This window comes from Mya arenaria, chromosome 17 (assembly GCF_026914265.1).
Source record: "Mya arenaria isolate MELC-2E11 chromosome 17, ASM2691426v1".
Taxonomy (NCBI): Eukaryota; Metazoa; Mollusca; class Bivalvia; order Myida; family Myidae; genus Mya; species Mya arenaria.
Genome location: NC_069138.1, coordinates 31891467 through 31913561, shown reverse-complemented (window position 1 = coordinate 31913561; position 22095 = coordinate 31891467). Strand labels below are relative to the sequence as shown.

General features: G+C 35.6%; 1 protein-coding gene across 1 annotated transcript in view; it reads right to left on the bottom strand.

The window, feature by feature from the left end:
• LOC128223386 (GTPase-activating Rap/Ran-GAP domain-like protein 3) overlaps positions 1–22095 on the bottom strand; it is a 131201-nt gene that overhangs the window by 70130 nt on the left and 38976 nt on the right. The window contains exons 2-6 of the mRNA XM_052932667.1: positions 14971–15040; positions 10385–10462; positions 6908–6992; positions 4833–4951; positions 1564–1719 (exon numbers count right to left, since the gene is read on the bottom strand). Coding sequence (XP_052788627.1) covers positions 1564–1719; positions 4833–4951; positions 6908–6992; positions 10385–10462; positions 14971–15040 — 508 coding nt within the window. The remainder of the gene's footprint in view (positions 1–1563; positions 1720–4832; positions 4952–6907; positions 6993–10384; positions 10463–14970; positions 15041–22095) is intronic.

Below are 22095 nucleotides of genomic sequence, written 5' to 3'. Positions count from 1 at the left end.
TTGCTAATGTGTTGACGCATGCTTTTGGTAGCACGATACTCTTATTAGACAACCTATCTTTCAATATAGATCAACCTTACCACGCAAGCAGTGCATTTCAGCTGAAAGGTATTATTTACGTATATTTTATTCTCTGACGATGTAATTGCTAGAGATGCCTCTCTTGGGAATAGCGTATTTTCCTGTTTCAGATGATAAACAATGGTGCTATTTTTTCATTCCACTTAACTCTCCCCAGACAAAGCATTTCATTGTGTTTCAGCATGCATTAAATTATTTCTTTTGCAAAAACATAAACAAGCTTTTACTTTGTCTTTTAAAGGGGCTAGACACCAGATGGTCTCAAAATCGGCAAATACATTATTTCCAACAAACAAGCCTAGAATTGTCAATACGAACTAGTATAAGACCGATCATACATGATTAACACCATATTTGGTCGCTGTCTAATCGGATTTTCCCCGTTTAAAGTAGCTCATGATGGTTTCCCAGTTTAGATATGGTATATTTAGCACGTTTAGAAAGTCATGTGATTGGTACAGAAAATATACCGACGCCATTTTTAAAACTACTTGGATTTATGTGGTATACAACTCCAGTATATTTCGATTTGGAAATACACGCAAAAACTGCGATTGATTTATACGTCGTAAGCGATGTGATACAATGAAAGAGTCAATGCGTTGTACACAACGATATCAATTTTATGTAAGTTTTTGACAATTTTCCTTTTTTATTGCAAATTTATCATCTAGTGTCTAGTCCAGACATACAGTCCTACATAACGCCATCTCTGTCATTCAATTAATGTAAAAAGTGGGCCGATTGTTCAGAACCTTGTTAAGTTAACGGCATCATTGTTAACTTTTAAAGGTGAGCTATTTTATTTTATTATACCTCACATGACCTGCCCATGTTAATTTCTCATATACCCATCATGGGCAATTTCGTACTGTCACACACTGACAGTACCGTTTTGACCGGTTGACATGATACTGTCACATAGCACGCGCGTCTAAATATAGGCATTTTTGGTTTCCCAAGTCTGAGGTGGTAAGCGCTTATTAAAATGTGTTCTAAATCTGGTCACTTCCGGTGTTTGCATTATTTCTTAAAGGACATGTGCAGCAAAATGACAACTAATGAAATCAAACAATAATAACAGAATAAATTGATTAAACTTTAAAGTTGTGTAATGGTGAAACATCTTTTTATTTGTATAAAATGTAACTGTGTTCGGTTTAATAAAATAAATATTGCATGGCTTCCAGTGTGACAGTACATATTGTCAACATTCGGGTAAATACTGTTACCCTCGGCTTCACCTCGGGAAACAGTATTTCCCTTATGTTGACAATATGTACTGTCATTGAATACAAATAGTACAGCTGAAACGGTTGTCTCAAATCCTATAAGAAAAATGAATAAATGTAAAAAATGTACTGCAGATGAAAAGTGTATGCATTAAACTTCCAGAGCAGTAACGATATGAAAGTAAACAACGATGACGTTACCAAAGTAGTGAACAATCGGAACGTTGTTAACTCAGACCATTCTTGTTACCTCCTGCTCCTCTAGAACGAGGATTTCCTTCTGTATTTCAGGATTGAATATTTCTTTCGGGCCCTTCTCTATGCGGTCCATGTCAAGGTGGTTCAGTATCCCCTTTACTGTTTGTGGCTTGTTCGGGTTATACGGAAGCGATATTCGCTTAGCACCCTGAAATAAAAAGAAAAAAGAAAGATATTAGACGTTGGAGAACATAATGCTTTAGCCAAGCATTTGTGTAAACGAAGCTTTTCAGTACAACAAAGAAAGTCAGAAAGTCGACAGATCATCATCATCATCATCGTCATCGTCATCATCATCATCATCATCATCATCATCATCATCATCATCATCATCATCATCATCATCATCATCATCATCATCATCATCATCATCGTCGTCGTCGTCGTCATTATCGTCATCATCATCATCATCATCATCATCATCATCATCATCATCATCATCATCATCATCATCATCATCATCATCATCATCATCATCGTAGTCGTCGTCATTATCGTCATCATCATCATCATCATCATCATCATCATCATCATCATCATCATCATCATCATCATCATCATCATCATTATCATCGTAAATAGTATGTTCTTGACTCAAATCAGAACATGTGACAAAGACATAAGACATCTTGAGATAAGTTTAAAACATTTAAATCAAGTGCCGATTTTGGTTTGTTATATTTCTTAAAAAAATTAACGCATTAAAATAGTGCTCTCATTAATGATAACTTTCCAAAGTTTCAATATTTGATTTGCTGAAAATGCGTTGAGCATAACACTTTCTCCAAGTGGAATACATTGTTCAAAATTGTTAAATTTAAAGAAAATGTACCATTTATCTTTATATGCTTCTATTATACACCTAAAGAAAGTTCACTTCATGCTAAAGACTCATTCAGTCGCAAGCAGTTTCCTTATTTCCCGAGGAAATATCCGCATTTCTCATTACTGCCGAGCAGAACAAGAAAAAAGTAGTCCTCCAAGTAATCAAGATATTGCATTAAAGTCAATCAGGAACCGAAACTAAAATAAAATGCATGCTCCGTGAGACAAACTCTTAAATAACGAATATAAAAATTTAAAGAATCGTTAAGGGCCTTCCACAGTGTACAAATGGGTTGGGAAGGCCAAAATTAAAATGTTTCAAAAGTTCCTGTTTTATTTAGTTTTGAGGAATTATCTTCTTCCGGAGTAAAAATATATTTGTTGTGACATGTTTTTGGGAGGTAAGCAGTTGACCAAATTTTACGAAAGAAGATTTTGTCAGATGTTGGATCAAAAAGCAGTCACATTTTTTTCTGAAAAGTCTGTCGACATTTTTAACTTTGTTTTTATGTCAAAATGGCCGAGACTATAATTTGTGCGTTTCTAATGATATATTTTTAAAAAAAGAATGATATTCAATAAAATAATGACAAATTGTGGATTATTTTAATTTCTAGGTTACAAAAATGCAAATATATATATTTTTTAAATAGCTGCAATCATTTCAAAGCCTCAAGACATTGATGATTGGGAAGTACTGACAATTTGACACAAACATATTTTTGTATTAAGACATAACCGGAAAAATGTTAATGCTTTTTTATTAGAAATCTGATAAAATCTTTTTTCGTAAAATTTGCTCAACTCCTTGTTACAGCTTTATATGTTGCAATGGATATATGAATTATGCTTGCTAAATACTGGACCTCAAAACTAAATAAAAATTGTTTTTCTAAACAGTTTTAGGTTTGGTCCTTTAAACGACTTTTGCACTGTGGAACCCCCTTATATACAAGTTCAGAATCGGTCAAGTCGGTTACTTCTCAATTCTTTGGAAAGGCGATAAGTCCCTTCAGTACAAGTGTTCATTAATTTGTCGTAAAAATGTAAAACCAGGAAATGGCGGGAGATTCACGCTTTATTTGAGAACACTTTTATTCTGCTAATGTAAAGCTTGTTCGTGAGTTTATGACGCTGAATGGGCTTAAACAAATACATCTTTTAAAAAAGTATTAAAGAGTCATGATATTTTTTCTAGCAATTACATTTAAAGTTTTACGAAAATGTCAATACTTGATATAAAGTGAAGAACAGCTATATCAGGACTCGCCTAAGTGATCCTTACTGTATTTGAACAGTTAAAAGTGCAGAGCTCAACATATCGGCTTCTGTATTTGAATAGTTAAAGTGCATAGTTGTGATTGAACAGTAGGAACTTGTTTTCCTTTTCGACACTGATATTTGTTTTGTTTTCAATCATTTGCTCTAGAGGTGTCTCTTTTCATTTTGCGGCTGTTATTGTCACACCGCGATTTCAATTCTATGAATCCAGGCTGAAGGTCAAGGTCATGCGAGACTGGTACCACTATGCAACCTTATTGGTTAAATTTTAGGCAACCTTGCTTGTTCCTGAAGTTTTGATTGGGTTACTCAAATATAAAGTCAAAATATTCTTGGAATGGGTTATCAAAGTGACTTCCTTTAACTATTTTTTCAATTACGGGTTTTATTCAATAACTATTAAAAGTCTTCAAAGTGCTATGGTCTGTTAATATAAAAAATATTTCAACAATGAACATTTTAATATTTCTGCAAGTAACAAACACAATTATGAAGCAAAGCTCTGGTACTGACTCCAGCAGATCAGAGTGTACGCAAATTATCCAGGCCAATCAGCCCAGTTGATAGAGAATCAGATCGCAGGGTGTTTAGGGTTCAATCCCCGGACTAGATGCATACTTTGGACCATGGCTACTGGCCTAGTGCATGAGTGGAACTGAGAAAAGTAATGAGTCGAGAGCTCAACACAGATTATATATCCAAGGTTAAAACAAAGCATTGATTTATTTCTTTGAAAACTAAAAATACATATATTAGTTGCGGCCATGCAGTAGACAACACCAGAGCATGTAATATCAATTGGTCATAACACATCCGCAGCAACTGCAACAAGGTGGTATTCAGTATTCAACTTGAATCAATCTTCTGGTCATACATGATTGACTTCATTCACTGTATTGGTTTGTATTGAGATCACGCAATCCGATACGCTACATCAATCTTAAATCCAATTAAGACCAATATGCGGCTGTATTCAACAGCCAATTAACATAGAACTTAAGTTTAAGAGTTGTATCCACTAGTTTTAAAGGACTGTGAAAATAACTGTCCGACAAACTGAATTTCATCACTGAGGCACATCTAAGGATAATAATTATATTTAATACTGCCCCAGAGCATGACATATCAATTGGAAAAAACACACTTAAGACTTACGGTTTTGGTCCAAAGGATAGCTCTGTATTGTGGCACATTGTGGTTGTTGGCGTCGGTGACCACCACAGATAGTAGGTAAACGTCCTTCTCGTTGTCGATGTAAACATAGTTCTGGTACACTGGCAATAAAACAATATAAATAAATAAATAAATAACAGCTATGTTACAGATGCGTACACCCAAATAACAAAGTTGGCACAATGGAATTAAAACAGCCCTGCATCAAATATCATAAACAAAAAACTAGTGCAAGTTATTGTTTCATGGTGATTTAACTAAAACATAGGTTTTAACCACGTAAACCTCAGCTAATTTAAAAATAGCGCCGGTATATGTATCTGTACTAATCATATGACTTTCACGTGCTCAATATACACACTATAAACTGGGAAACCACTGTGCGTTATTTTTAAATGGGTAAACTCAGATGAAATATCGACGAAGTATTCTTATAATCATGGTAAGAGATGCATTATCGGCCTCATACTAGTTCGTATTGAAATTTCTAGGCTTGTTTGGTGGAAATACTGTAATTGCTTATTTGAGGACCACGTGGTGTCTAGTCCCTTTAAATCACACTAGTGAAATGAAGGAAACAGAAGAACGCATTGATGAGCTTAACCGTTAATACAACATCTGCCATTTGTACTTTTCTGTTATCCCCAATAACAGTGTCATCCAACCAGACATATGAGAAAAATAATGTTTAATCAAACAGAGCCAATTCTATTTCAGAATTTAGCCAATTGTGTCTTTCCAGACAGGATTTAATAAGAGGAAATGGGTTTGCCGTAAAGGAAGAGCAATCTTCTGTAGCATATTTATACGGGGACACTCACTTGGGACAACTATACAAAAGCATAAGAGAACATATCGTTTTCTAGTCTGTGAAGAAAATTGAATATTGCTAACGTTTTTCGGGGAATACGTGGATGTTGATCCTTTTATTGTGGATTTTGTTCACTGAATTCTATGAGGCATGCTTTAAGCTGCCCTCTCACGGACCTGTGATATAAAACTGCTGACTACAAATCAGATCGCAGATGTTTTATGCCGAAAAAACTCTCTTTTTTTCTGAAAGCGTTAGTAACGCTTTTAGCCACAAAACAGTCTCATATTACTTGTTTCAAGATATTTACGCAAAGATTGGTTCATTCCAAGACAAAAACGTTGTCAAAACGGTCAATCTGTGAGAGTACAGTTTTAAGGTCGGGATGTTTATTTATAGACTGTTTACAAAGCACCGTCTATGACCGCATGTTCTTGTCCTGGTGTAAGAGATGTTAAGTTATTTCTGCGCCTATTGGCTGCAGCATGTCATGTCCCCAACTCATCCCCGAGCAGTATTAAAGAGAAATCTAGAAGCCAAAAGGGAGATTTACTCTTATCATTGAATGACGTATGGACTCAAAGTCATTGAAAGTACATCGTCGGCGACCATTGTACTTTAATCCGTTATACTTCATCAATACCTTGGGTCAATTGACCATCAAAATCGTGTTTTAATGAATATGAATAAGGCAGGGGAGATAACTCTTCTCTCAAAGAGTTCGCATTTTACAAATAAATAGTCTTCAATAACTTAAAGTGTCAGTAGCCCCCATGGCCGAGTGTTTTCGACTGCTGACAACTATTGTTGTACTGAAAAGGCGGACACGGTTCAATTTCAACTTCCGCCACACATTTTTTCAAAAGGAAAGTATCTGTTACCTTGAGGAACCAATGAAACTGCCGCATTATTTATTCATGAGAACGAGAAATTCCTAGCCAATCACCCACGGTACACAACGAAGCATAGCGTAGTAGTTTTTTCCGGGTTATCCGACGAGGGAAACATGAGGGCCAACTTGGAAAAGGAAGACTCCGTGCCTTGACTTAGTTTCTCATTGTTGAAAGTTTGAAGCTACATGCCTACTTTTGCATGTTCTTTAGCAAAAAAATCGATGGCGATCAGATGATAACAGTCACGCCCTTTAGTAGTTCAGCAGATCTAATGCTTTCTATTTACAACAGATATCGAGTACAAACATAATCATTACTAACGACTGGAAAAATGCTTGGTATTTCGTACTTACATTTTCCAAGAAAGTATTTGAAATACCATCTCGTCTGAAATTCGGGGTTTTCAAGGTGAATAGGGCTGTTCAGTGGGCTTGAAGGCTGAAAGAAAAACATGACAACATAATATATATCGTGTGTTCAATCGATGGTAACACGTTGTAAACATCTATTGTTATTTCAATATGTTTGTATGTACATTTAACAGAATGTACATTTATGTTTCTTATCAGTAGCCATTTGCATACAACTGGATAAGATATCCACAAGGTATCTTTTGGCAATCTAGCGAAATCAAGCATTTTGATTAGTTAACAGTAATCAGTGGATAAATAGTGACCAATCAATAAACCTTTTGGTTAACTTTACCCAATCAGAATTAACCAGTGTTATACAATTGGCTGATAAAATCTAACATTTCCTATTTTTTCAATACTGATTTGTTCTTAATTTTGTTGCTCTAAATATTCCATTTCTGTATAAGCTGCGTGTAAATAGTGTCAAGCAATTACAAAGTTAAGATAATATACTTATATGATTTTTTGTGTAGTCATTGTAAATAAAATCCATGTTTTCTTGATGAAAACTGATTAAATAGTACAGCCAACCAATTTTATTAAAGATATATCTTCAAAAATAATAAGAAAAAAACGTAAAATGCATCAAATCGCATAAAACTGTTTAAATTTCAGGTTTGGTTAAAGTTTGCCAAAACATTTATAAATTGGTAAAAAAGTTATCCAACGAATAATAGTAACCAATCAAACCATTTAAATTCGCAAAAGTGACTAACGCTAACCTATGGACAACTTATTCAAGATTTATGCTATATTGCTGCCGATATCTCAGAAAGATAAAAGAAAGCGAGATCATTCACATATCTTTCATTTTACAATACATGTAGTCTAATTAAAAAATCGTCTTACGTTTTTACCTTAAGGATATGCTAGCATCAATATATATGCTGTTTTATTTATATTACTGTACTTTTGTCAATTTGCCGAAAAATATAGCATTTCAAACAAGATTGCTGTTTTATTACATAGTAGTTAATATGCCATACTATCAAATGATCTAAGAAAGATCAAAGTAACCGCGAGCATTTATATATCTTTCTTTCAATAATACATGTAGTAGTATTTGATATTCTATAACTGCACATCACTTGTACCGCATATTTTTATAACAAAGTTTACCATTATGGTTTCTTCCCTGAATTAGATCGCTTGTGCCGTAAGGAACGTCTTGAATGCTGTATGCTGGTAAGATCTTGATTAAAAATGCCTTTGAAATAAACTTGCTTTTATTTGTATTAAGTCAGTATTGATCGGAGTGAGTTCATTGGCGGAACAAAACGTTGAGAATTGTTATTGCATACTTTTAAGTTAGATAAATCTCTAGGTTCTTAAAGAAAAAAAATAAATATGTAATCTGAGATAGAAATCTCAAATTTAAAGTACATCGCCTTGAGGAAAGTATATCACCATCCAAGCTATTCACACTAAAGATACAGTCTAAGTAAAATTCTTCTAACGTTTTTACCTTAGGGACATGTTAGCATCACTATATATATGTGCTGTTTGACACGGTACATATGTGTACAATTTATACTGATGTACCTTTGCAATATACCGAATAGTAAAGCATATTGAACAATCCTGCTTTTAAATACATAGTGAAAAAGACAATTTCTTAAACAACATCTTTATTAGCTGTTTACACTGACGTCACTATCTATATAAAAGCTGATTTTGAGCCTTAAGAGTTGTTTCATTTAAAGCATGATAAATTATGTTTTGTTTTATAAAATCATGACTCCAGAGTCAAACAATGTGTTTCGTGGAATTTCACTACAAGACACTGCCTTACTTTACCTGAGTCAAATAGTCAAAACGTCCTCAGCTAATATCGAGTATTATTTAAATTATTTTACCCTTGCAGTTTTCGACATAAAATGTGATCTAAGATTTTTTCACCGTCTAGAAATGTGCATCTTGAATGTATACATTGGGTCGATTGTTCAGAACATTGGTAAAAATAACAACGTGAGTAACCACATCATTGTTAACTTTTGAAGGTGAAACATTCTATGTGCACCTATGTTTCAATTAAACAAGTACAGCTTAAACATTGTACCAAATCTGGGTAGGATAATTGCATAATTATGTATAAGTATATGCCTTTATCTTCAAGAGTAATACATATCTTTAAGTTTACAAAGATGACGTTAACAACGTTGATAAATTTTACAAACTTCTGAAACCAAGGCCCTTGGATTGCTAACAGAATATGTCAAGGTTCATTTGAGTATTTATTTCTAAATATCAGACCTTAATTAACAGTATACATATTGTTAGTTGTAGGGCAATAGTTTATGGACCGTTTGCGTGTTTGGGAACAAGACTATTTGGTAACTTATTTTTAATCTATACTTAATCTATATTTTTCGTTTCCATAACAATATTGTGACACGCACTAGAAGAGTTTGTCATGTTATTGATAATTGGACCTTTCAGGATAAAAGACACATATATTATCAAGATCTTTAAGCACAACATAGACACTTCCGGTAGGATGGCGACTTCATAGAAAATACATCAACGCATAAAATAAAGTTTTTTAGCCTCGCGAAATGGCAACATAATTTTTTTATGCTATTTGACGTTTGATTTCAGTTGAAATAAAGAACACAAATAAAAACTGTAACAGCAAGTAATACCAAATTTAAGATGAAACCAAATGTGTGTATAGTGGTTAAATAGTGTTAGTATGTACTAACCAAAGAATTGCTTTGTTGTGACGCACTCGCATTGTTAGTACATATTAAAAACCTGTAATGTTTTAGTAGTATACAGTTTATTGTGTCAGCTACCACTAAATGTGCCAGTCACGGCTTATATTTTCCGGTTCACCTGATCAAGATCAATAAGGGCTGACTGCTGATTTACTTAATTAAATGATTTGGCAAATTTAAAGTTTACTGCCTTCTCATCAAAAAAAGTGTTGACCACTAAATGGGGTCACCAAGCACCACAAATTAACATTAAGACCCCACGCACGATTATACCACGCACGTTTGTATACATCATAAGAAGAAGAAATCCATATATCTAAAATAATAATCAGAGACTTTTCGGTCTAATCGGATCATAGGATTCAAGGATGGAAACCTATGTGTTGTCTCTTATATTTTCGTTAAACTAGTCCCTAGTCAGTGTAAATCATAAAGCATATATCTGTATAACCCAAATGAATAAAAGAGCGAACGAACAAAGCGAACGAGCCCTATTTTAGACATTAAGATTTAACACGATAGTTTTTATCTGACTTTGATAGACTTGGAACAAAAATGACCAAATGTCTGGCAAGTTCTTAACTGCAATTCGTAACGATTTAGCATGAACTTTTTTAAAGCCGATAGGTGCTTCCATTTGCTGGACATGTAGGCTTAAATCTAAGAAAGGATTGGTTTTAATCAGTTTCATCTTACAAACCTCTTCTTGTGCTCTATCCCCCGTCTCCACCCGGAACCGACCAGCGTTCAGCGGGGAGTCACTGTCACTCGAGTTCAACTGAAAATATAGGTCATAAGCATGGATAGATAATAAGCATGTTATGTGCAATTCGCCATGCTAACATATAACGTAATGTTGCTTTTGTTTTTTATTGTGTTTCCACAAAGTTACTATTAGCCTAATTACAGCGAGAAAGCTACACACGCATGTAAATGACACACGGGTTTTCTCGATGAAACAGATGTATAAAAGCATTAACTTTTCAGCGATCTCATTATCAGTGTGTATATACCACGTGATAAATTGCGTCATAAATGCTACGTCGGAAGGCAACATTTTGCTTCGAATGAAAACTTTAAACAAAGATAACTTCACTATTCCTTCACCATTTAAAATGAAACATAGCGCAGTCTACGCCGCTTATGGAGCCCCGCCTACGGTCTTTTACTAGAGTTTGATTGATAGTTTAGTTTCTTCAAACACTTCGACAAACCTTTTCACGATACGGCCGTCTGACGGAGCACTGTCAAAATATTATTTTGGAGAAAGGTTTGTCGAAGTGTTTGTGGAAACTAATCACCTAATCAAACTCCGGTAATGAAACGAATGCGGGGCTCTGTAAGCGGCATAGACTGCCTTTTGTTTCATTTAAAATGGTGTGGTAAAAGAAAATATATCTTTTATTTAGGTCTTCATTTTAAGCAAAATATTGCCTTCCGACGTAGCATATATGACGTAATTTATCACGTGGTATACAAACACTGATTGTTAGTACAAGACAAATGTTGATATGAAAGGCATTAAAGATGCGGCTGGATGGGTTTTATTAGCGATGGACAATCTTGTTCACAATCGTAGTTCCTCGGCTTGGACTTGTGCCTTGCGCTATTACCGATCAAATTCAGTGGTGTCGGGTCTAGTCCGACATAGAAATCTTAACGGGTTAACAGGCTAATGTAGCTTATTTCAATTAGCCAAAATAATACTTAAATTTTATTTGAGGAAAAATGGTTTATTGTTATTATCATAAAGATGATTCCTTTTCATAGTCTACAAAGTATTAAGGATGTAGATATAACGCAAATTATAGGGCAACGCACACACAAAAATAGTGAGTCTAGCTTAATCCTGCCATAAGAGACTTAAGATGTTTCGAGACTTTGGGGCTAGTATGAGATAAACAATAACAACAGCCCAATGTGTACCGCAGACGTTATTAACAAATACAGAAACGCTTCCAACAATATATATGCCTTGCAAGGTGCTCATCATAAGACCTCTACGTTTAATATTGGCAGCTCACGAAAGCAGGTCTTTTAAATGCTCCTGTATTTATGATTCATTTCAATATGCATAGACAAAACAGTCAAGAAAAAATTGTCTCTCTAGACTTGTTAAACTTATTTTGGTAGCAAATGTTCGACCTGTAAGTTTAATTGCAACATTACCATTCCTGAAGAGCAAAGGAAATTGTTTTCTGTTGCATGCATGCAAGCAATATTGTGTCTTGTGCCGTACGGTAATTAGCGCAACTATACGCCCCAATTCCCAGTACAATCTTAAGTCACTAAAAAACAAATTAAGCTAAGCATTCACCGTTTGTGGATTCATATGTTCACTTCGATTAGTTCTGAGACATTTAAAAGTAATTTCGCTAAACAAAATATTATATTTAAGCTTGTAGCAGTAAGAGTTTTCGAGAAATCCGAGTATAAGTAATCAAGTTCCACTTACAGAATGCGTTTATACTAAAAGTAATTTGACTAGTACATGTGAACTTTATATTATATCGACTAGGTCTTGAGTGCAACATAATATGAACTAACGGATCGAGGAGCAGGTGCACCCAGCCACGGTTGGTCGTCTAGCCAAGTAACTGACAGACAGACACAAATACAGACGAACGAATGAAAGACGTTTACTATCTCACTGATGACAGACGCTGTATAATTGCAGAGGATACATAGGACAACTTTGGTGAAATATGTCCTTCGGTATGTGACCGCCTGTTTGACGGAACACAATGTTTACAAAACTCTGTGAAAATGTGGTTTTCAAATTGTGTAGTCCAACAATGCTATATGAGTTCTGGGGCTCGTTTCAAGAAAAGACTTCATTCGTAAAGCAAATAATCTTAAAGCTGTATAAACTTCACAAATAGTAGGCTATCAATTTCTTCATTTTCTTGACTCCGATATCATTTTAATTATTTTATAATTAAAATCGACTGTGATCTTTTTTGAAACGGTCCCTGGCTTTTTATATCAGTGTGAGTTTTATAGTCAACGACACACTCTGGCAACTGCAGGCATCATTTTAAGCAACCTCACGATAAAACTTGTCACTTATACAGATAAGTGTACGGAAATCACTGCCACGAGAGGCCCAGTTACTTGACGCCTTATTTGCATATCACAGGGGAACATATGGACATTGGTATGCAAATCGAATCTACCAGATGTTGTTGACAAATGCATCTAAGGAATACATTTCTGGAAATTGATATTGTTTTTAACAAATCTACAATTCGACAAGGATAAATCGAAATTTCGAGTTTCATTTAAGGAAACTTTGTTTCAACTCTTAAATTGAAAATAATAAAAAAACGATACTTTCCTTCACATACTTGTTTAATAAACACACGAAGAAATGCCATTAATCATGATAAAAACAGATATTAAACATTAATATTGTCACTTTGGTTTGTGTGTACTACCACAGAAGCCACTGTAACACGAGGAAGTACTTTGCTGACGACAAGGACTTTTTCTAAAGGATATAATTCTACATGATATAATAATACCTCAATTGGGTGCGTGCTTATCACTTCGTATAAGTACACATTATGCAACATTGCGTTGCCATGGAAAACCACAACGACCAGGTGGTACTTTTAAAAATGTGTACTTATTTTTTAAACTAAGGTACGGCACTTGTCTCTTTGCAAAAACGGAACATTAACTGCTGCATATGCAACGGAATGCGCAAGGAGAAAAGTGGCCTACAAGTACATTGTCTGTACACCACGTGATAAATTAAGTCATAAATGATAAGACGGAAGGCAACATTTTGCTTCGAATGAGGACTTAAATGGAAGATAATTTATTTTAAATTAAACAAATGGCAGTCTAAGACGTTGTTCGTGCACCCGAAGAATCACTCTCACAGAATATATTGCCCTAAAAAATAATAAAAAAAACTATGACGTCTATGTTGATGTCATAAAATAACTTTTTCACTCTTTCTAATTTAGTTTTATTTGTCTTCCCGTTAGCTATAGATTGAAAACACATTTTATCATGCTACGGACAAATAACCCATTGATTGGAAACTTCCTTCTTTGTCTATTACGATCATGACCATAACCGTTATAATATTTTAACTGGCGGAATATCCCGATTCTTGCCGAACGCGCACTGAGGAACTTGCGTAAATTATTTATTCCGATCATGTTACCGGATATCGGCCGGGACGATAACCTGCCACGCAGCCTAGCCAGGGAAACACATGATAGCTGGCATTTTTATATTCATAATACTTTCACAAGCTGTTCCCATACAAAGAGATCTTACAACTCGTGCTGAATGAATATATAGGTTCAAATTACCTGACAGTTATTTAGCTATGCATAAATATCATATCTAAGTATATCACGATTTCATGATATCTGTTTTATGTCAATGCATACAAGCGATTCAGAAATGTCATAATAATGATGATAATATACATAATTTGCAGAAATCAAATAGAATCCAGGTAGACCAATCTCATTTAATTGACACATGATGGCCAGGCGCGTAGATAGGGCCAATTTGGGATTACGCAGATCGATGAAGGACATCATATTAACCCCTTCACCCCTAGCCCCCCCCCCCTCACACACACACACACTTCGGTTCTTAATTCAAACTCGGCGGTATGGTATGACAAAAACTTCGACATGTCAAAATTTCATTGCGCAACTACGTATTTGCGTGCAGTCAGCTACGCGCCTGATGGTATAAAATGCGAAAGTATTTTATAACTATGTCCACATCTGTATTCAAAAACATACTGATAAACGAGTAAAGTATAACATCTTAAGAGATTGTACTGGCCAATTTACAACGATATTCATTTAGTGTAAAGAGTTTAAAGTGACACTTCAAAATCAATACATACACATGTATAACAAGCATCAGTTTTGACTGATCAACCTTTAACTACTTACTAAATAATGCATTGATGCAAAAACTAATTACTGATAACAAGATTTTAACCGTGTATTTAATTAATAGCAGAAAGCCCAAAAATATTAAATGATTGGTGAATGCTAAAAGACTGTGGCCTACTATCGTCTCATAAGGTAGAAATAACGTGTTTTATGCTCATGTCTTTCAAATTAAACTCGATATCCTTCATAATAAAGAACCATTGTTTTTCGACATGTATTAACCCTTTTTGGATAATAAAACAATATGATGAACTGTGGTAAATCTTATTTGGGAATAATAGTGCATTTTAAAAGTGAAGAAAATTGTTAATATGGTCACAGAGGGAGAGGGTGTGTGTGTGTTTACACTTACCAACTCCACAGATCCATAATGTCGTCTGCTGAAAACACCTCGGCGCGCCGCAAGGTCTGAAGCCGGCGAACTGGAAATAGAAAAAGAGAAAACATTGATAAACACTGCGATGACATTGCCGGAAAGTGTGAAGTCAATTTGTCACACCACAACGGAGGCAGCGCTGAACTTAGTTACGCTCCCATTGGGATTGTGTCCATGTACATGAAGTAAGTAGTCCGCCCGGTTAGCTCAATCGGTAGAGCAGTGGACTGTGAATCGGACAAACCGGGCGGAGCAGGTCACTTCTGTTGTGATTGGTTATGAAATCCTTTCTACGACCATTCGCACTGTACCACTGCCCCTGGCATGTACAGAAGTTGTCAGTTCCTTGCAGAGGTGAATGCACCTAGTACTGGTTAACCTCCCAGGATAGGTGTGCGGTGGTTGAACTGTCACTCTGTGTCTGACCCTTCAATGTGCTAACACCGGGACCCGGAGTATAAACTACTAACACCACCACATGAAGTAAGCAGACATGACAACGAGTGCTGGTGTGACAGGTTTTTACCATGCTTGAACACCGCGGGTTATTTCATCTCGCGCTACTTGCGAGTTGAAATAACAAATAGGGTATTGAACGAAAGTCCCGTCCTCTTTGCCAAAGCAAACCTTAAACGACACTGCTTTCAATAACGCGGGCTATTAAACATATACAAAATAAATAAAAACCTGGGTCCATATATTTACGAACGTCTTGAGTCCTCGTTTAGGACTCGGTCTACGAAAACTGACTTCTTAAATGAACAAAATAACACTACTATAACTAATTTTGGAAACGGATGTATGCCTGATTTGTCAAAAAGCATTATTTTCAACAGTAACTGCACTTTCGCTTCTGTAACAACAATTTTACACCAAACTATTATTTTTGGTACTCCGAATCTGCGTCGCAAACTCACTCAAGGCATAAGTGAATAGCAGGACCGAGAACGTTTTCCTTCCCAAGAAAATCTAATGTTTTTAGAGCAAAATGTAAGCTAATTATTAAATCTTAACTACACTTGATGAATTACTGAACCGTTAACAAGCTGAACAAACATCCGTTGACTTTCACTAACTACGTGAAATTTAATGATGTCACAACACTTCCCACACGAAAATTTTGGGAAGAACGGAGACATTCCGTAATGAAATACATCACGTCTAACAAGGCAATCCACAAGCCTTCATCAACCGATAACCTTCCCCGTGATTTTCCATCTCCAGATCGAAGGTCGATAGCTAGAACGTCCTAAGTAACATGACACACAGAGGTAGATATTACTTTTTCGTTTTCATTCCGCGAGATGGAGAAGGCAGCGTGGATATTGGCCGGGCAATATAAGACAGTGCTCATTGTTCCGAATGATGGATCAGTGATTTATGTAATCAGAAATTGCCTCTAAGTACATGTAACAGCAGGCCAGCAAATAAGGCAGCTCTTACAAAACCACCTACTCATTGGAATATGACGTTTGTTCAACTATTTCTTACGGAACATTTAGGTTATTCAAAGCTGCTACTCATTTACAGATTTACCATTTCTACAACTTTTTTATTATTTGTCTCGGAAAGAGCAAATTTTTGCATAAATATTTGCAAACCAATGATAAAAGATTGCTTAAAAAAACAGATCGTAGATTTTCATATTTCCGTTCGAAAATTAATGTTTTATGGCTGAAACCGTTACTAACGGTTTAAGAAAAATGCATAAAACATCATCTTTTTAACTTAAATATAAAAATTTGCAATCTATTTGTTTTTCAGCAGTCTTATATAACTGGTTTTCATGGATTCACGTAAAAATTGGCTCGTTCCAAGACAAAAAATAAAAAAGTCGTCAAAACGTTCAATCTGTGAGAGTGCAGCTTTGACGAAGAAACGTGTGACGAGCTATGGTTTCTTTTTTTTTGAAACCCTACAACGATACACAGTTTAGACAGCTTTATATGAACTTTAGTATACTTGATTGCAAAAAAACAACATTGTAATTATGTCTCATTATCCTCGGAAATATATCTTACTGTGAATTGCAGCATTGCGGAGAAAATCAACGTTTATGTCAATTAAATGTAATCTACGTAATTATTGCTATTAATTCGGATATCCACGAGCATTTTGTTAATATGTTTTTATCCATATCATCAACTCGCAACTTAACATTAAAATGAAAGATTAAAGCATATATATGTGAGATAGATCAACATCTATAAAAGTACATGTTTAAAATGATATATAGAGGATACTTATTCGTCTAAGTGAAATATTTTAATATATTTTACCGAGTATGCACCAAAAGCTGTATTTCACAAGAGTAACGAACGAAATATTTTTTCTTTTAATGTTATGCATTTAAAAGATATAAAATATCAGTTAAATGTAGTGTTTAGAAAAGCGCGCCAAATAGTTTTTAAAAGAAACCGCATTCCTGAAATGACGTCACGAAAGTTGTGTCCAAGACAAGTGCGCGCTAATGTTTGATTTTGAGGCGAGGGCGGGCTTACATTTCAAAACAGTTCCGAAATTATTGATACGATATTTTCACTGTTTGAAACTGTGAAATATCAATTTCTATTTCAATGATAATTCTCTATAAACTTCCGGAAAACATACAATGAAGGCTGTTCCGTTTAGAAAACCTAATAATTATTTCAAGGCAACTTCCCTGGTGGGAGGTAACAACAGCTCTCTGAAGAATCACCACAAGTATTAAAGAAAGCCCTTCCCAATCTTCATACCAGACGCATTTCATTAAGTCCACTAATAAAGTTAACCGAGTGAAATTAAGCAACATTGCACTTCGGTTTCTTTCGAAAAAGAAAAGAATCCCCATCTAAAGATCTTGACAATTTGTAAGTAAAAGCACGTACGCATTCCGTATTCTTTGGGCTGCATTCCATTAACTACTCAGATTAAATTTAAATTTAAGAGTAGAATCTGATCGTTCTGACTGGCTTAAAAACATAATTGGCAAATGGAATGCATTGAAATCACTCAGGCGTGTCTAAGGCTAAAGATAATTTTCTTTTATAGAATACGGCCCCATGTTTGTAGCGGATCATTGGTGAAGAATTAACACACTTGACAGTTAATCCAGGTGTTGCAGGTTACATTCCCCGCCGCACCACTTAAAATACTAGTCGTCTTCCGGGAGGGACGTTAAATGGGGGTCAGGTGTGACAGTGCTATACACTGCGCATATTTAACCAGGGTAGCTCTTACCAACAGGGCTACATTCTGTCTGTGCACTATGCTCCAAAAATATGACTAACAGTCTTATCGGAGCACTCGTCGAATGAGCAAGGCCCGAGAGCGAGTATAAATAAGCTTACAATCCACCGCCCAGGTCACTTCGATAATAAATGAAAGTGTGAAGGAAGCATTTGCTTTGAACAAAGCTAGGGTAATCACTTATTGGGTGTGATATTTGAACACTTGATTCGGATATGAGAGGTATTTACAATCATTGGATAACACTCGACACTGAACCATGGCAAAGTCTAGGTCATGAAAGCCATCGATTACCAATGGAAACCGGAAATTTGTGAAGATTACTTGTAATTTCAAAGTTGTATTACAATCGCAAACACTTAGTCCACGAGTTTTTAATTGCGCAACGAAAGATCTCTTTCTTTAGTGGAAAAAAACGTAAAAAATATATTGGTGAATTCATTAAAATAGAAACAACCTTTTTTCAATTGTCAAATTCACTCCTATTCCGTTAAACACATTCATTCTCTACATGCTTTAAGTACAATAATTAGGTTTTATTTGTGTTTGTGATTTACTCTAAGCTGAAATTTAATATGGCTTTTTAATTTATTGTGGAAGAATGAAATCTGTTAAACATAACGATCATGTAGCTATCCCAAAGAAAGACGGAAATCGAACGTGAGACCTTGTCCCTGATTAATGTTTGCCTAGAACGCTACGTCATAACATTAACGTTAATCATTTCGGGTAATATACCATTTTATACCGATGTTTACCGAGTATAAACGGGTGGCTCCGAGGATATTCCGAGCAGGAAATTCCAAATTATCGGTCAGCCAATCAAAATCTGGGGTGAAGTCACATGAACGAAAACACCTGTTCAGGTAAATTGATTGTTTATGAATGACTACAAATCAACGCATTGTGTGATACGGTGCTCGCACAGGTAGAGCAATAGAAGAATATACGATATATAGTTATATGAAATATACAATAACAGAACAGAACTGGCTGCTAATCTCAGAGGACTTGCGAGTGACCTCTACGACTTGCTTACCGCCACCATGAACAAGCCCCCATCAGGACACCGTATGAAAATTTTCATGTCTGATCATCTGTTAATTTACAACTGATTGACTGAATTTATGTAACGCATTCCTATTTCATCGCATTTTATCTAATTAGTACTTTAAACTGATTTATTTTACAACGTTTGTAATACAAGTTATTACCACATTTTACCATTCATTCTCGTTGGCAAAATGTTACGCGAAATGGTCTTGTGTTGTGGGCGAAATCGGAGTACCCGGTTTAAACCCACTTGTCTGCCTTGGTGACCACAAACCACACTCACATGGCGCCCAGGCCGGAAATCGAGCCAGAGCCGAATATGTGAGAAGCCAGTACGTATACAACTCCACTAACTCGACAACCCCATTAGTACCTGAACGTCCGCTCCCTAAAATAATGTGTCATTAAATGATCCACGGATTTTGCCGCGTTCCCGTCAGATTCTTCGATGGACGGCATGAGATCGGCACGTGCATCGTCCGAGCGGTTACGTCTTTGGTGAAGAGATTTACGTGCATGGAACCAGTCATCGATGGAATTCGACCGTGATCGAATCTTACACTTAATCCCATCAACTTTATCCGAAAAATAATTCATTGTATCATTGTTTTACCACATAATTATAGCCACATAGTATTTTTATTTTTTTCTCAGTTTTTCACTGACGATCTTATGAGATCTCAGGTTTTATCAATAGCACAGTCTTCCCTTATGACAGTTCTTGATACACAATGAAATATAAAAACTGAGAAACAAAATCTTAAAGTAAGTATATTGAAAGATATGTCAAACCATCACTTCCAAAGGCGTCGTTATGACTGAATGCTATTATTATCGGAGATTTCTGGGCATGGAAACTCGCTAGATATTGAGTTGTTCAATACAGAAATTACATATGACAGAAACAAAACAGTAGTTTTATCAAACCTCTTTTACGAATGTGATAATTTGTGTCGAGTCGATAACAACTGTTAAATGACATGTTCAGATTTGGCTGATTCAAGTGTCATGTCGGGCTGGAAGAGAGTCGTGTATAAAGCAGACTTGACTGCCACTTGGCATGTTTAGCAGTCGTTTAGACAAGAGAAATCAATACGACACAACACCCACTACTATGGCGGAGACCAGCTAACAGGGTTACGATTTTTTGCAAGACAAATTTTGATGCAAGGCATCAAAGACGGGCTGAATTATCTGTTTTATCATAATTCGAATGAGAGTAAACATAAGTTGGTACATTCTAATAAGTGATTTAACTAAGCAGGGAAAATTGCAGCCAAAATTAAATATTTACAGTCGCCTCAACCTTTGTGTAGATAAAACTTGACGTTTATATAGAATACCACGCAAGGTATTATGACGTCATTGCAGTCCAATTGGATAATCAAGAAGTCAATTAACCAATGACATACGACGTTACAAAATCAGCTTTTCTTTCATACAAACGTATCTTGTCTTTTTCATTCCTTTAAAAACAAATATCCTATTGCAGAAAATACTTATTATGTTTAATCACGGTGAAAATTTCTTTTAAAATGTCAATATAAGTATTGATCGCATTTTTTTTTTAGCGTTTATGCTGTATGAACGCAGTAGGGCAAGCAATCAAATGACCAAAAAGCGCTAGTGCACTTCAACGACTTTGCTCGCGTGCCGTACTGCGTTCATACAGCATAAACGCAAGAAATAATGCGATCAATCCTTAAATAATACATGTATCCCCCACCACCCAAATGGCAGCCAATTATTCATTTCGGAGTAAATGTCAACGGACATGTTCCCTCGCCCTGGAATGGCTGCGAAATAGCTTAATGTGCGTAATTGCGTGGAATAAAGGAATCGGCTATTTCAGTAACAAAATCACAAACTCTTGTACCAAGTGTTTCTTATCGTTGCACGTAAATATGTAGCGATTTTTTCAATCGCAATGTTTTCCCTTGATAAAAGGAAATAACCCCTGCGCCTGACTAGCGACCAGTCTCGATTTAAAGCTAGCGAATAATTTGGTAAATTATCGCTTTAGCCGTCTGGCTAACATTTCTTTATGGAAACATGTTATATTACGATTTCTTAACTTTGCACCATAAATGAAGGAAAGTTGAAAGAAATGTGTGATTGATAATTATTCATTGTTTACTGTCTAAAAATAAATCGATTAAGATTATTTCAAGCCTTTAATCCCACTCTTTACCAAGCCGGTCATGCACGAGAGTGATTAATTGATAATGCTCACAGAGCAAATCTGGTTGAAGCAACTCATGAACAGCATAACTCTTAATAAAAAATCCTTCTGCCAGCAAATTGAAGCAAGTCAATGAAGCTACAAGTCTAGCCTATCACCGTGGTCTAGTTTAATGGTGTAAGCTAATGGAACTTCAGGTACAAGCCTATCACTGTGAACGTGTTTAATGATACAAGCTTACTTATAGGGGTTTATCAGTACAAGAAAAGAACCAAACATTCTCTAGCATCCCAAGTCTGAGTTTCATCTTCAGGACACAAACATGATTTATTATTTTTCTTTGTAAAAGTGCTGCTTTTAAAGCTTCAAAATACGATAAATATTGCTGCACATGTCCCAAATAAGAGAGTTGTTATAACAAATCTACACATCTGGCAACCACAGAAAGATATATAGAGGTTTTCGATACATTCAAAAATGGATATCTTGGTCGTGTTTCAAACCTATACATTAAACGTTACTAAGTATGGACACAGGTCTGAAAACATTACAAAGTGAACTAAACCTTCCTGAATTCGGTTTCTGTCAGGCCTAAAAAAATACATTTGGTTCGGGTTACCCGACCCTACCTACGGAAT